Genomic DNA, 14,928 nt, shown 5'->3' with positions numbered 1-14,928 from the left:
TGTGTGTGTGTGCGTGTGTGTGTGTGCGCGCGCGCGTGCGTGTGTGTGTGTGTGTGTGTGTGCGTGCGTGTGTGTGTGCGCGTGTGTGTGTGTTTTCAAGTGCTTCGCATCTGTCACCCTCATGACCATGATCGTCTGTTTCGGTTGCGATTGCATGACAGGGAATCGACGTGGAGACGTTCAAAGCGATGGACAGTACGTTCCAACAATATGCGCAACACGTTGAACAACACTCAACGTGCCAACAGATATGAATCACGCACACCGACACACACAGACACAGATACACACAGATACACACACGCACACAGACAGACAGACAGACAGACACACACACACACATACACACACACGCACACAGACAGACAGATAGACAGACAGAAAGGCACACACAGACACACACACTCAGACACACTCACGTCCACACCTGCACACATTGTGATAGCGGATGGGAACGGCAGCATTTCGCTGGAGGAGTTCAAGGCATATTACAAGCAGAAGATGGCAGAGTGAACAAGCGCACACGCTGATGTGTGCACGCAGTCACATGCGTTGATGTGGTTTCGTGTTTGAGGGTTGCGTGCGCTTAGCCTGCTGGCTTGCTTTCTACTCATGTTACTGCTCTGCGTTTGATGCTTGCTGCAAAGTGCCTCGTTTGGGTTGTTGATTGCCCGCAAGCACGCACGCACGCACGCATGCACGCACATCCGCATGTTTGATGGTGCTGTCTGAAGTTGATCCTGTGTTTGTTTGTTGATGTTGTTGGTTGGATTGGTTGTGGTGTGTGGCGGGAGCACTGACGTGATCGTTTGCGTGCGTCTTCGCGCGTGACTGTTCTGTTTGTTTCTATGAGCTGGCAAGTGCATACATAGCGGAACACATTGCACAGAAGGAAACAGCGACGGTGCAAAGAGGGGGAAGTGTGTACAGACAAGGCACGCGTGCCGAGTGTGATGTAAACAAAGCGACGAGGCACACAGACAGGAGCACGCGGACACTGCCAAAGGGCGTCGTCAAATACAGCACAATGTGCAATAGACCCAGCATTCAGTTATAAAACGGTTGTTTACAGCAGTAACGAAGAGTGTGTCATGCCGAACCAGCACCCCTCGAATACCATTATTCATCAAACACCGCTGAAACCACAGCAATGCATCATCATCGTCATCATCATCATCATCGTCATCATCATCATCATCATCATCATCATCATCATCATCATCATCATCATCATCATCATCATCATCATCATCATCATCATCATCATCATGTCTGAGGGAGCTCCACCTTGCCGCTGACAGACCACTGCACGGCGACGGCGACGACAGTTGACGGCAGCAGTGAACCATCGAGGACCTTGACAAGGACAATTGGCCGTGGACACGTGAGCACGGGGTAAGGTGCCGAACGGCACACACAAGAAGAAGAAGAAGAAGAAGAAGAAGAAGAAGAAGAAGAAGAAGAAGAAGAAGAAGAAGAAGAAGAAGAAGAAGAAGAAGAAGAAGAAGAAGAAGAAGAAGAAGAAGAAGAAGAAGAAGAAGAAGAAGAAGAAGAAGAAGAAGAAGAAGAAGAAGAAGAAGAAGAAGAAGAAGAAGAAGAAGAAGAAGAAGAAGAAGAAGAAGAAGAAGAAGAAGACACCAGCAGCAGCAGCAGCAGCAGCAGCAGCAGCAGCAGCAGCACCACCACAACAACAACAACAACAACAACAACAACAACAACAACAACAACAACAACAACAACAACAAGAACTAGAGATGCAACCTCAAAGGCAACATAATACACACCTGGTGGGCGATGTCTGCGTTGTATGTGAGCATGCGCGAGAGCTGACGGCACGTGCGTTTGTACCCGGCAGACGGGCGGTCCTCGTGTTTCGAGCGGAAGACGTGCACCTCCAGCTGCTTCGCGCGCTCATCGCACAGGTCCGTGCCACCCCCCTCGCCAGCTGTCGCTGTGGGGGCGAGAAGAGGGAACATTTGGTGGTGGTGATGGTGGTGGCATTTGGTGGTGGTGGTGAGGGTGGGGTGTGAGGCCAACGGAGCAGCACACGCAAAAATGGCCACACACAGCACGTTCACAGCAGCACAGGTGCAGGCACATGTTGTTAAACGAAGCAGAAACGGAGAAACATGGCAAGGAACACAATATCAAAAGGACAACGCACCGTCCTGCGTATGTTCTGCGTGTCCTCGTAACGGCTTTGCAATCATCTGGCGAAACCCACGACGCACCTGCGCAGGTATGGATATGGACATGGATGTAGATGTGAGTGTGGGTGTTGGTGAGGATGTGATCAAGGTGAGATAACAAGACAACAAGCCACATACACAGCCACAAGCACAGACACAGACAGACACAGACACAGACACACACAGACACATACAGCCACACAGACACAGACACACACACACACACACACAGACACACACACACACACGTGTGGCTGACCGTTTCATCCTTGCCGCCCGCCTTCACTTCCAATAACGGCTTTGGTGGCGCTTGAATCCGCGCCGTCCATTCGGTCTTGAGCGCCTGAGAGACGTGGGCGCGTGTACGTGCACGTGAGATCCCAGCAATTATCCTCACAACACTTACAGACGCAGACACGCACACACACACACACACACACACACACACACAGACAACCTTGGCTGCTTGTGCGACTTTGGGGTTCTGGTGTTTGGTGAGGCGGCGCACAACACGACCAACGTCCAGTTTGAGCAGCACGCTGGGCTCGAAGATCTTCTCTGTCAGGCGGTTCAGGCACTCCAGCAGTGTGTCCGGATCGTGCATGTGCTCACGCATGCGCTGCGACAGCTCATTCACTTCCTTCACCGGCACGACTTTCTACACACGGTCACACAGGCGGACACACGTGACGATCATGAGCAAAAGGAACGCCAAAGCACGAAGGAGCGCAAAAAGAGCGCAAAAGGAGCCCTGTACCATCGCTTGCACTGCTGCTTCTTCTCCTCGTTCTTCCTTTTTGTGCTTGTTCATACCTTCATGGCGCCGATGGTGGCTTGTCGGAGGAGCTTCTTGTCTTGTTTGTCGTTCTTCTTTGGCGGCCTTCGTTGCGGGCGCTCTTCGCCATTGGCCTCTTGCTCTTTGGCATCTTTCCTCAGTTTCTCAACCTCCTGCCGTATCGTGTGTGTTTACAAGCGATGAGGCGCATGTATCAGAACTGACACACACACACACACACACGCTTGCACACATGTTTGCACCATTGCAAGTAAAATCGCACCCACACCCACACAGACACACACAGACACACACAGACACAGACACAGACACAGACACACACAGACACACACACACACACACACACAGACACAGACACAGACACAGACACAGACACACACAGACTCACACACACACGCATACCTTGAGGGAGTTGATGGTGACTTGACGAAGCCGCTTCTTCTCCCTCTTCTTCCTGGGCCTTGGCACAGCCTTTACCCGCACCACAAACCGCTCCATGGCTGTGCTTCTTGTTTGCTTGTTTGCTGTCTTCACTTGCTTGCTTGTGCGTGTTTGCGTGATTGGCGCCGCGACCAAGACTGACATCAGTATCCTTTCACATACACTGATATCAGTATGCTGTCACATACAGACTGAAATCAGTCCCATCTGATTTGGACTGATTTCAGTTGTTGTATTGGAAGGACCACGCTTTTTTTTTTTGTGGTCGTCAGGTCTCAAAGAAGCCGCGAAGGGCTTGAGTTGCGGGTTGTGGTGGACGATGTTTGGCATGAGGCGCATACCAGCCATTCCACAGTGGCACAACAACCGAGGGGTTGGCATGGTGGATGCCTGTGCACACAGCGGCTTTCCTTGGTGAGGGCGTGATTCCACACACTTGGAAAGACCGAGGTGTGACCTGCCTCCCACGCTTCCTCACGCAGCGCCAGCCTACATCGCAAACACAAGCACACACAAGCACACACAAGCACACACATACACACACACAACAGCGCGGTGGTTGTCTGGTTGTGAACTCAGTCACATCACAAAACATCGTCAACAGCCCTGAAACCACAGCTCAAAAGCAAGCAGAGTTTCATCTGCAAGCATCAAAGAAACGTCAGCACAACTACAACCCCATCAAGCAAAGCAAGCGAAGCAAGCAAGCATACACGCATATCAACCAGTGTGAACAGCAACCGCGTTCACGAAAACAGCAGGGGCAGGGGTTTGCAGACGTGCAATTCGCACGAGCACTTGCACACAGCAACACCACCGACCCAGCCAGCAACACTTATCAACAGCAACAAAGGTGAGGTCAAGGCAAATGCGTGTGATGTCAGGGGGTGGGAACAACAGCGGCAAAGACTGGCAGCGGGTTCATGTGTTGGTCGTGGTGAGCTCGCGTGGCTCGCTTGCGTTTGCTTTGCTGTGGTTGGCTTTGTTTGGTTTGGCAATGCCCATTTTCTTTCATTTGCACACACCCACCACCACGCTCAGTGTCAGCGACCGCCAAGCACACCAGCCGCACAAAGCACACCAACCGCACAGAGCACACCAGCCGCACAAAGCACACCAACCGCACAAAGCACACCCTCGCTTCCCTGTTTGTCTGACCAAACGATACCTGCACACACCTTGCGCGCCTTGAACGTTTGCTGCCGGCTCTGCAGGGCAGCATGTCTTCACAAAGCGTAGCAGAGTCCAGCAACCAGTCGCTCGCGCCGGCTTCCACCAGCACCATGGCCACCTCCCACTCAAAACACCCTCCATGGACAGAGTTGTTGTATGAGGTGCACAAACACATCCACGGCCTCGCCAAAGACATTACGCGCAACCAGCGCATGTGCGACGGCTGCGCCAACCTCATCAAGTACGTCACTACCGCTGTATGCGGAAGTATGGTGTGGTCTTAGGGTTAGGGTGTGTTGCGTGATGGTGGTGATGGTCATGTGATGTAGCGTGTGATGTGATGTGATGTGATGTGTTTTGTGGTTGGTTGGATATTGAAGGGAGGTGAAAGAGGGCGAGAGCACAAAGAATCACTCACACCCGCGAGTTGAAACGCACGCATCTCCCTTGTCCCGCGTCATGTTCCTCACTTGGCGTCTGTGTTTGTATGACATTGTAATGGCAGGGCCACAAAGGACCCTGTGCGCCAAAAGCATGTCGCGGTCACCAAGACGTTTGCGGAGTCAACACTGCAGACGCTCCGCCTCAAGCTCACCCGACTTAACGGCGCCATCCATCGCGCAGTCTACGAAGGGTGTGTGCAGATGGATAGATGGAGTGGGGGAGATGGAGAGAGCGAGTGTGTGTGTGTGCATGTGTGTGTGTGTGTGTGTGTGTGTGCGTGTAGGTCTTCGGCGTGTGCGTGCGTGCAGTGTTGAGATTGTGTGTGTGTGTGTGTGTGTGTGTGTGTGTGTGTGTGAGGGATTGTGTGGTGTGCGCCACGTGAACGTATGCTCATGTTCCCGTGTGAGCGACCTCGTACTACGTTCGGTCCTCCATCATCTCACCACCCAACGCTCGTCTTCTCCCCGCCTCACCTTCTTCCACATTGTCGACTGGTGACCCGCAGCCTCAAGACGCAGCTGAACCACACCGACAGCATCCGCAGACCGGAGCAGCTGCTCACACCATCCAAGCGCTGGAAGTGTCGCCAGCGCGCCGGCACCGTTGAGCTCACGCTTCCAATGGTTGCTCTTCCCTGGAGAACAAAGGCCCGCAGCGTCGACTGGAAGGTGCACAGCAAACACTTACGCATGTGATGTTTGTTTGTTTGTTTGTTTGTTTGTGTGTGTGTGTGTTTGTTTGTTTGTGTTTGTGTGTGTTTGAGCGTGTGTGTGTGATGTCATGTATGTGATGTGGTGTGATGTGATGTGATGTGTGTTTGTGTTTGTGTGTGCGTGTGAAGCACGACTTGTGTAAGGTTTACAGCCACATCTAACGCGACTTGCATTTCACCATCATCACCATCGTTACCATCGTACCTGCACCACCCACAACCAGTCGCAATTGAGTCGAGAGCTTCAGGAGCACTACCGCGAAAACCCGGCTCGCTTCAGCGCCGTCTTTGACGAGCTCAAGACAGCATACACAAAGGCAGCGTGCTTCTCCGTGCGCGAGAACAGAATCACGCAGTGCATTGCGTACTACCACCACCTCTGCCAGATTGAGCGCCGCTTCTTCCGTCAGGGACACATGCACGGCGTGTCCTTTGCCTGGTGTGTTGACAACAAACACAATGAGGGCAAGGGGATGACAAAGGGGGCGGGGCAGAGGGGATTGTGTGCATGCGTGTGTGCACTTGTACATATGTGTACTTGTGCATGTGTGTATCTTGCGTGTGAACTTGTACATGTGTGTGTGTGTGTGCATGTGAGCTTCTGTTCATCACTGTGACCATCAGCGATTCGTCGGGAGTACTCTCGTTGCTGATCACCCCACGACCACCACTCACGACCACCACCCACGACCACCACCCACGACCACCACTCACCTCACTCCTTCCATTACTCCCTCCTGTATCCCTTGCAGGTTTGACCCCCTATCTGGTGCGGAGGTGGTTACACACCACATATCTGCAGAGAAGTTCACTGCGCTCTACAATGCGGCTGCCGTCTGCACGCAAGTTGCCGCGTTCTACGAAAACCAAAACGGTACGAGGGCTGGATTTGCAAGTGCGGGCGCCAACTTTGACTTGCGCGTGCCTTGTCTTGCCTGCTTTGTTCGCTGAGCGGAAATGCCTGCATGCTACGCAACCGCCTACTTGGGCATCGTGAGCTCATCCATGACTCCATCTCCTCTGTCCCCCCTTGCCATCTTTCCACACACACACACACACACACACACACACACACACACACACACACACACACACACACACACACACACGCACACACACACGCACGCACACACACACACACACACCACACACACACACACACACACACACACACACACACATACACACGTGCGTGTGTATTGCGGTCCTGCAGCGTCTGGGGTGAAGCGCGCGTGTCGCCTATACGAGCAAGCGGCAGGCCTGCTCACATTTATTCTCGATTGCGGACTTGCACTCGACGAGGAGTGCACAGAGGACTCGACAAAGTGCGGTGTTTGTGTGTTCGGATGTGTGTGCATGCTGTGTGTTTGAAATGTGTGTATGTGCGTGTGCGTATGTGTGTATGTGCTTGTACGTATGTGTGTATGTGCGTGCGTGCGTGTATGGTGCGTTTGAAGTTGAGATTGCACTGTGCGCTGCGGTTGTCCATCTACCGAAGATGGTTCTTGCGTGCTCGCCCTACGTAGCGCTGTCTCGTTACTCGCACACTCACACACTCACTCATACGTTTTTAGTGTTGGGGAGCTGAAGCAGACCGTGCGCATTTTGCGTGATATCCAACTTGCTCAGGCGCAGGAGTCGCTCTGGCGCTGCATGCAACAGCCGGATGCGTGAGTCGTGGATGTGTGTTTGTGTGTGGATGTGTGTGTATGTGTGTGGATGTGTGTATGTATATGTGTGTTTGTGTGTGTGCTCTAATCTTTGAACTGTCAGCCATGACATTCGCTTGGCACTGTCGATCATCTTGCGTCATGCGCTGGCACATTGCATACAGATGCGTTGTGTGTGTGTGTGTGTGTGTGTGCGTGTGTGTGTGCGTGTGCGTGTGTGCGTCTTGGGTGACACACGTTTGCTCACGATTGGTGCATGCAACTGTGACGGGTCATACGCAGGTCGTCCCACAACCACATTCTCAGTGAGGAGGCGGCGTGTGTTGCGCTGACGTACAGCGAACTTGTCGATCTCATCTCCTCCGCACAGCATCCCGGTATGGTTTAGCAAGAGCACACCACATACAGATGCACAACGGTGCCTGCAGTGTTTGTTATTCGTGCACACGCTTGCATGTGCGTGTGTATGTGTGGGTGTGGGTGTACACAGTACACGTGTGCGATTGAGATGCGTACATCCGTGTATGCTGTTGGGTGACTTGCGTGCTGCCTGCCTGCACACGCTACGTGCTCGCAAAGGAGTGTTCTGACTCACCACCTGTTGTTGTGCTGTTGTGGTGGTGACAGCATGGTACCCAACAGAGTGGCTCACCATCGCAAAGGCGAAAGTCTCCTTCTTCAACGCCATTGCGGGTGAGAGTTCGAATGATGGCACACATCCATTGTATGCATGTGTGCCTGCGTGGGTTTGTGTTTAGGTGTGTTGGTGTATCTGTTGCATCCCCAAAGGGATGACTGCCAAACACCACACACACAACCTCTGCCCACAACTCACCATGCGCATGCGTGTGTGTGTGTGTGGTTTTTGTAATGATGACGAACTGTTCAACACGACAGAGTATCATGCGTGGTTGGAAGCAAGGCGGCGGGCACAGGCTGTTTTGGACGCATCAGCACCTGGTATGCTGCTGCTGATGATGTTGTTGTTGTTTAAGTTGTTGTTTAAGTTGTTGTTTAAGCTGTTGTTTAAGCTGTTGTTTAAGCTGTTGTTGTTGTTGTTTAAGTTGTTTAAGTTGTTGTTGTTGTTGTTTAAGTTGTTGTTGTTGTTGTTGTTGTTTAAGTTGTTTAAGTTGTTGTTGTTGTTGTTGTTGTTGTTGTTGTTGTTGTTGTTGTTGTTGTTGTTGTTGTTGTTGTTGTTGTTGTTGTAGTTGTTGCTAGTAGCGATCATGATGCTGACGACGATGATGAGTTCACTTTGCGAGACCTCACCGGCAGTTGCACTCCGTTGTCTCCTTTTTTGTGTTTGTGATGTGTGGTATGTGGCGTGTGTGCTTGTGCTCGCAGCCCACGACACGCGGCGGCTTGAGCGTGCACTCGCACTCTTGCAAGAGGCAGAAGACATTTGCATGACGTGAGTTTCTGCGCTCGTGCTTGGAAATGTGATTATGAGTATGTGTGTGTGTGGTTGTGGGCGTGCGTGTACACGTTCCTGCTCATGGCTGGTTGACGTCATGTGCACTCTGTATCCACGTGTGCTGCGCCTCTAATGTGTTCACCACCAATTCCCTCTCCAACACTCACGCACGCACACACGCACTCGCGCACGCATACACCACGGTCCATCTGTACTTGACCTCATGCTCGAATTCCAACCAGCGACAACAAGTACGCGCAGCTCGCTGGCTTTGTGGACATGATCGGGCAACAGCGGCGGACAATCCAGGGCGATATCGAGGATACAATGCTTGTGGAACGTTCCAGTGACGTCAGCTCATCAGACAGCCTCGGTGCGCTCGCATGTGTTGAGACGCTGTCGTCTTTGACCCGCAATCGTGATCGACAATCCACACAATATGTTACACAGATACAGACACAGATACAGACTCACACAGACTCACACATACAGACTCAGACAGTCACATACTTTCAATGTTGTGAAGCATGTAGACCCTATGCACGCTGCCACTTTCACAAACCCACATCGCATGGGACGCCAGCTACCGTTGCGTTCACCATGTCTCACATGTGTTACCTTGCTGCGCGCGTGTGCAAACACAGATTCGCTGACAGACATACAGCCGTTGACGTCACACTGGGCAGAGGCGAGCCGGAAGCTGTTGGAGACATGTCGCCCGCAGGATTTGTTTCAGCAGCTCGGCCCTCTTCAGTTTTTCAATGCGCAGCAGCCAATTCGCTATCGAGAGTGCGTTCCACGCTGTTGAGCAGAGTGCACGCGCCCTGCTGGTTCTGTGCGCATGTTTGTGAATGTGATTGTGAACGTGTACGCGTGGGAGAATATTCATGAAAATTTGTGTGTCTGTGTGTGTCTGTGTGTGTCTGTGTGTTCGTGACCACGAGCGAACAACGAACGCTTGCAGACACACACACACACAGACAGACATATGTGTTCAAATCAAACACGGTTTTGTTGTTACATTACCTGCACTCGTCTCACCCGCTGTTCTGACATCACTGCTCCAACCGCGCAGGACTCTCACTGTCGCCAAGAAGGATGATGACTCGCTCGGATTCACACTCATCGGCCAACACCCAACGTGCATCGATACTGTAAGTGACATGCCAGCTGTGGGTGTGTACTTGTAGGAAGGGCATTCTCGTTCCCTCAGACAGACACAAACACACAGACACACATATGCGCACACACAGACACACAAACACACAGACACACAAACACACAAACACACAAACACACACACATACACACTCAACGATTTGCCCCGTGACCGTCGTAAATGTCTGGTTTGTGTGATTTCCCACCACCTCAGGTGGATGCGGACAGCCCAGCAGGGATGGGTGGTCTGCTTGCTGACAGCTTCCTGTTGACTGTCAACGGGGTTGATGTGCGCGGTGCTAAGCAAGAGGACGTGCAACGAACCCTCGAAGGCGTTGAGTCTCCACTTCGCCTCACCGTCGTGGTGCGTTTGATGCTGTTGCTGGCGTCTGTCCGCGATTTTACAGTGTTGTTGCGAACGCTGCTGCATGCTATATGCTGTGCGTTGAAGGTGCATGCTCTCGGTCTGCCTCACTCTGCTCATCCCACACGTGTGTCCTGTGCATCTTCCTTCCTGGCCCTCTTCTTCCTTCGACACGCGTGTAGCGGACGTGCTTGGACCCACATCTGGATGAAAAGTACTCGCACGCATCCACCAACCACGGGTCGCAGGCGTACTCCTGCCAACAGAGCACCGTCGACGGAAAATAACAGCGCCACATGTGTGTGTGTGTGCGTGTGCATGCGCGTGTGTCTGCGCGTGTACGTGTACGTGTGTGTGCGCGTGTGTGTGTGTGTGCGTGTGCGTGCGTGTGTGTGTCACTGGCTCGGATATGCCACTTGAACACGATGTTTGTGTCTTGTCTGTCACGATTCATTATTTGGAGAAGCAAAGGGAGGCAGGTGTGCAAGGATCATGTATTTCGTATCACAGTAGCTCAAATGCGTGTGTCTGTCTCGCACCAAAGGCATCGAATAAAACAGGCATACAGCAATGAGCAAATTCACGACGCGATGCAAACCAATGCTATCGTTCTTGACGTCACATAGCTCACAAGCAGAGCATAGAGGCCCAAACGAAAACGAAATCCAAAACCTCAAAGTCATGTGCGAGTGCGACAAAACGCCACAGCCCACAAAGCAAGAATACCCAAGCCGCACCCATCGACACACACACACACAGAGACACACAGACACACACACACAGACACAGAGACACACAGACACACACACAGACAGACACAGAGACACACAGACACACACACAGACAGACACACACACACAGACAGACACACACAAACACAAAATGCACACACATCACACATGTGCGCTAATCCAAACTCAGCTGGGTGCTGATGCTGTGCACTGTGGTTGCGTCATCATCGTCATCATCATCGTCATAATCATCGCCGCAGCCTGTCGTCCTCCCACCGATCTTTCGTCTGCGGGCCCGGTAGCGTCCGAGTTGACTGACGGATGCTGGCGCTGAGCGCGGGGCGAGCAAGTGGTGTCGGGCTGCGTTGTTGAATGAAGCCGACAGCGGGCCAACACCGTTGCGGCGGGGTGCAGCCAGCAGCTTCGATGGTGGCGTCGTTGGTGCACGTAGATGGTGTTGCCGCTGCTGCTGTAATTGTTGGTAGTGTTGGTCGTGTTGTTGCTGGCTGGCGGTGCCTGTGGTGTGCAGTGGCGGGGTGCTGGTTGGGCTGTGTCTTGTTGGGGACGTTGGCGGTGCGGCCTGCGGTGTGAGCGAGAACGGCGTGCGCAGTAGCCGCTCAGCGAGCGCCGGAATCTGCACACGCGCACCGGTGCCGCCCGCTTGTTCATCATCACCAGAGAGGTATCCATTTGCATACAGGGTGGCGAGGGTTGGCGCCGCCTGTGCAGACCCAACCGTGTTTGCGCGGCGAAGGCGGTGTGGCGAGCGCTGGATGGTTGGGCTCTCCGGTGGTGCTGCCCTGCGGCGCGGTGGGATGTTGGCCTGCGTTGGCGGCGTGACAATGAGCGGACTGCGACGCGAGCGCGGTGTCTGCGTGGGCGAGTCCATGGATGCGTGGAGCAGGCTGAGGTTCTGTGCCGCGTGCACCATCTCCTGCGCTTGCTTTAGGCAGTCGTTGAGCGCCATTTCGATGCGGCAGCGCGTGCGGATGATGGCCAAGTACGGATACACGCTGCGCTCCCCCTCTGCGCGGAAGTAGTGCAGGTCGTGACGGTTTGGGTTGGACACAATCTTCTTCAGCGATGTGAGTGTCAGTCGCGGGATGATGGTGATGTTTCCTTCCACGGGCTGGAGGAGGTCTGCTCGCAGCCATGCCAGCGACCTGCGGCAGTGGTGATGGGTTGTTGGGTGTTTTGTGGTGCGGGTGGTGGAGAGGAGGAGGAGGAGGAGGAGTAATTTAAAACGCGAGGAATAGAATGTGTGTGCGTGCGTGTGCGTGCGCGTGCGTGTGCGTGCATGTGTTTAGTTTGTATGAGTGAGTGAGTGTGTACATCGTGCATAGTGCCAGTTATGAAAAGCATCAGCATTTGCGGCTGTGGTGGAATGGTAACAAGAGAACAAGGAACAACACGTGTTGGTCCACATCAATGTGCAAGAGAAGAGGAGGTGGAAGAGACAGGCGAGCCAAACTGGAAAACAGATGGTCACGACACCAGCAACCATCATACATATCCATGAACGAACAATCCAGCAACCAACTTTGTCAGGTAGCCAAACTGCACGACTTGGCGCACGCGGTGGACAATTTCTTCGCCGAGGAGGACTGCTGCCTGATGCAAGATGTGCACACGCGACGACGAGTGCAGCGACCGCAGGAACGGAATCACGTGCGGGTTCACCTACGCAGTGCGTGCATGCGCGTGTATGCGCGTGTGTACGCGTCACACATACATGAGCGAGTGTGTGAGTGTGTGAGTGTGTGAGTGTGCGAGTGTGTGAGTGTGTGCATGGATGAACATGCGTGTTTGGATGCTTGCGTAGTTTGGTGTGTGTGTGTGTGTGCGTGTGAGGGCTACATGTACGTGCGTGTGTGAAGGATTGAAGAACGCGTGTGCGTGATTGGGTCAAGGATGATTTTGAGATAATCGGTGCAAGCACCATAGTGGGCGGGGAATCACGAGTTGACAACGGCCAATTGCGCCAACCGTTTACGCATTTGCACGATGCATGCGCTATTGTTGCCAGCGACGCAACACACCTGGGAGACGATGAGGTGGTTGACGTTAAAGTTTTCACGCAGCTGCTGCATGGGCAGTTGCGGGTGGTGAACGGTTCGAGAGGACCACGATTCCGCCACGTGCTCCTCGTGCAGGATGACAATTCCACCGCCCACGTCCTTTGCGTACAGCGGAACGGGCGCGTAGAGGCCTGGCTGGGCGCACGACGCGCTCGCGGCCGACCACAGCAGCACGTTGGGCGCCGTCTGTGTGTCAGTGTGTTGGTTGTGGTCAGACACACGGAGAAGGTGTGTGTGTGTGTGAGGGTTGCGCGATGTTGACCAGGATGGATGAAGCGATGCAAGGGGTGAGATGCACAAGTACCCACCGGGAAGAGACAAGACACATGTAGACAGAGAGAGACAGAGAGAGTGTGTGTGTGTGTGAGTGAGAGAGAGAGAGAGACAGAGAGAGAGAGAGAGAGAGAGAGAGCCAGACTGAGAGACAGGTAGAGAGACAGACAGACAGGTAGAGAGACAGACGGACTGAGAGACAAGTAGAGACAGACAGACACAAACACACACACACACACACACACACACAGATGGCGGTAACGCACTCTGTAGTTGAGGAGCGATGGGTATCCCGAGTGTGTGGTGTGTGTCAGGACGATGTTGATGACGCGGCCCGTCTTCCTGTACGCCTCCTGCAAGATAAACATCGACAGAGCACACGATGTTGTTGGTCAATGTTGGCCCGAATGCATGCTCTGTTTGCCTTGGAAAAAAAAGCACGCACACACGCACAGGCATAGACAGACACACAGGCAGACACACAGACACAGACACAGACACACACGTCAAAGGTGTAGTCGCCGAGGTTGGTGCGGCAAAACTCCTCGAGCTTTGAAATGTCCATCAGCACATCGTCCGTAAACAGCCGAACGAGCTTTCGCTTCCATCCCTTGGGACCTGAGGCAACCACAGCACAACACACACACACACACACACACACACACACACACACACACACACACACACACACACACACACACACAGACACAGACATGTTTAATAAAGTGTAGTGAATACCAAACGGAGGTCTTCAAATGCGTGTGCGAGCTACACAGTCAACATCACGTGAGTATGGGGCCGTGTGTACATGTGAGGTGACGCAGTGCAATTGTAATTGTAACGTTACCAAGGCGCTCAAAGGCGGAGAGATCAATGGCTTCGGGGTCATCAAACATGGCAGAGAGCTGCGAGTCGTTGTAGATGCCTATATGAAGGGGCATAGGATGCAGTGGACGTGTGGGCGAATGGGGTTGTGTTGTGGAGACGTGTGTGCATACACAAGGGGTGTGCGTGCGTGTGCGCACATGAGTTTGTTGTACTTAACTGGGGCTCTCCTCCATCTGTTGGTCCATACACACGCAGGCACGCACGCAAACGGACAGACAGACAGACAGACGGACAGCCAGATAGACAAGACAGGCAGATAGACAGCTAGATAGACAGACAGAAACATACACACACAGAGACACAGACACACATTCTGACCGAGCACAGCAGCGAAGAGGGCGCCGATGGACGAGCCGCAAATGACAGGCGGCAGGAGGTTCTCTTCGAACAGGCACTTGATCACGCCCCAGTGGTACATGCCTGGTACGAAGCACAGGGTGATTGAGTACGTGCAACACACGCAAAAGTGACGTGAGAGCACAGTGGACATGCAGGAACTGGAACTAAGGAATGCAGATGGCGACAGAGCGGCAGATGACTGACCACCGGTGTACACACAGATAGATACAGAGATAGATAGACAGACAGGCAGGTAGA

At 53.1% G+C, this 14,928-nt stretch overlaps 4 protein-coding genes across 4 annotated transcripts in view; 2 read left to right on the top strand and 2 right to left on the bottom strand.

The window, feature by feature from the left end:
- PTSG_01089 (uncharacterized protein) overlaps positions 1 to 513 on the top strand; it is a gene marked incomplete at both ends in the record, with an annotated part of 6,606 nt that extends 6,093 nt beyond the window's left edge. The window contains 2 exons of the mRNA XM_004997002.1: positions 162 to 195; positions 446 to 513. Of these exons, the coding sequence (XP_004997059.1) occupies positions 162 to 195; positions 446 to 513 (102 nt within the window). The remainder of the gene's footprint in view (positions 1 to 161; positions 196 to 445) is intronic.
- A 727-nt stretch (positions 514 to 1,240) lies between these two features.
- PTSG_11687 (uncharacterized protein) lies at positions 1,241 to 3,554 on the bottom strand. The gene is made up of 7 exons (XM_004997001.1): positions 3,388 to 3,554; positions 3,003 to 3,137; positions 2,647 to 2,847; positions 2,449 to 2,532; positions 2,165 to 2,231; positions 1,785 to 1,951; positions 1,241 to 1,356 (listed from the first exon to the last, which is right to left on the bottom strand). The coding sequence occupies exons 1-7, from the start codon at positions 3,481 to 3,483 to the stop codon at positions 1,267 to 1,269; spliced, it is 840 nt and encodes a 279-aa protein (XP_004997058.1). The 5' UTR covers positions 3,484 to 3,554; the 3' UTR covers positions 1,241 to 1,266.
- Positions 3,555 to 3,692: 138 nt separating this feature from the next.
- PTSG_01088 (uncharacterized protein) lies at positions 3,693 to 10,932 on the top strand. The gene is made up of 17 exons (XM_004997000.1): positions 3,693 to 4,279; positions 4,641 to 4,840; positions 5,105 to 5,233; positions 5,549 to 5,711; positions 5,980 to 6,194; positions 6,508 to 6,629; positions 6,969 to 7,080; positions 7,330 to 7,425; positions 7,708 to 7,802; positions 8,053 to 8,118; positions 8,323 to 8,385; positions 8,770 to 8,836; positions 9,082 to 9,212; positions 9,484 to 9,628; positions 9,915 to 9,993; positions 10,212 to 10,361; positions 10,544 to 10,932. Exons 2-17 carry the CDS (start codon positions 4,647 to 4,649, stop codon positions 10,646 to 10,648), a joined length of 1,932 nt encoding a protein of 643 aa, XP_004997057.1. The 5' UTR covers positions 3,693 to 4,279; positions 4,641 to 4,646; the 3' UTR covers positions 10,649 to 10,932.
- Positions 10,933 to 11,182: 250 nt separating this feature from the next.
- PTSG_01087 (uncharacterized protein) overlaps positions 11,183 to 14,928 on the bottom strand; it is a 5,103-nt gene continuing 1,357 nt past the window's right edge. The window contains exons 3-9 of the mRNA XM_004996999.1: positions 14,650 to 14,751; positions 14,291 to 14,368; positions 13,949 to 14,061; positions 13,710 to 13,796; positions 13,132 to 13,356; positions 12,633 to 12,772; positions 11,183 to 12,255 (exon numbers count right to left, since the gene is read on the bottom strand). Coding sequence (XP_004997056.1) covers positions 11,268 to 12,255; positions 12,633 to 12,772; positions 13,132 to 13,356; positions 13,710 to 13,796; positions 13,949 to 14,061; positions 14,291 to 14,368; positions 14,650 to 14,751 — 1,733 coding nt within the window. The 3' untranslated portion in view covers positions 11,183 to 11,267. The remainder of the gene's footprint in view (positions 12,256 to 12,632; positions 12,773 to 13,131; positions 13,357 to 13,709; positions 13,797 to 13,948; positions 14,062 to 14,290; positions 14,369 to 14,649; positions 14,752 to 14,928) is intronic.

Source organism: Salpingoeca rosetta, assembly GCF_000188695.1.
Source record: "Salpingoeca rosetta unplaced genomic scaffold supercont1.4, whole genome shotgun sequence".
Lineage (NCBI taxonomy): Eukaryota > Choanoflagellata > Craspedida > Salpingoecidae > Salpingoeca > Salpingoeca rosetta.
This window is presented reverse-complemented; position numbering and strand designations above follow the sequence as displayed.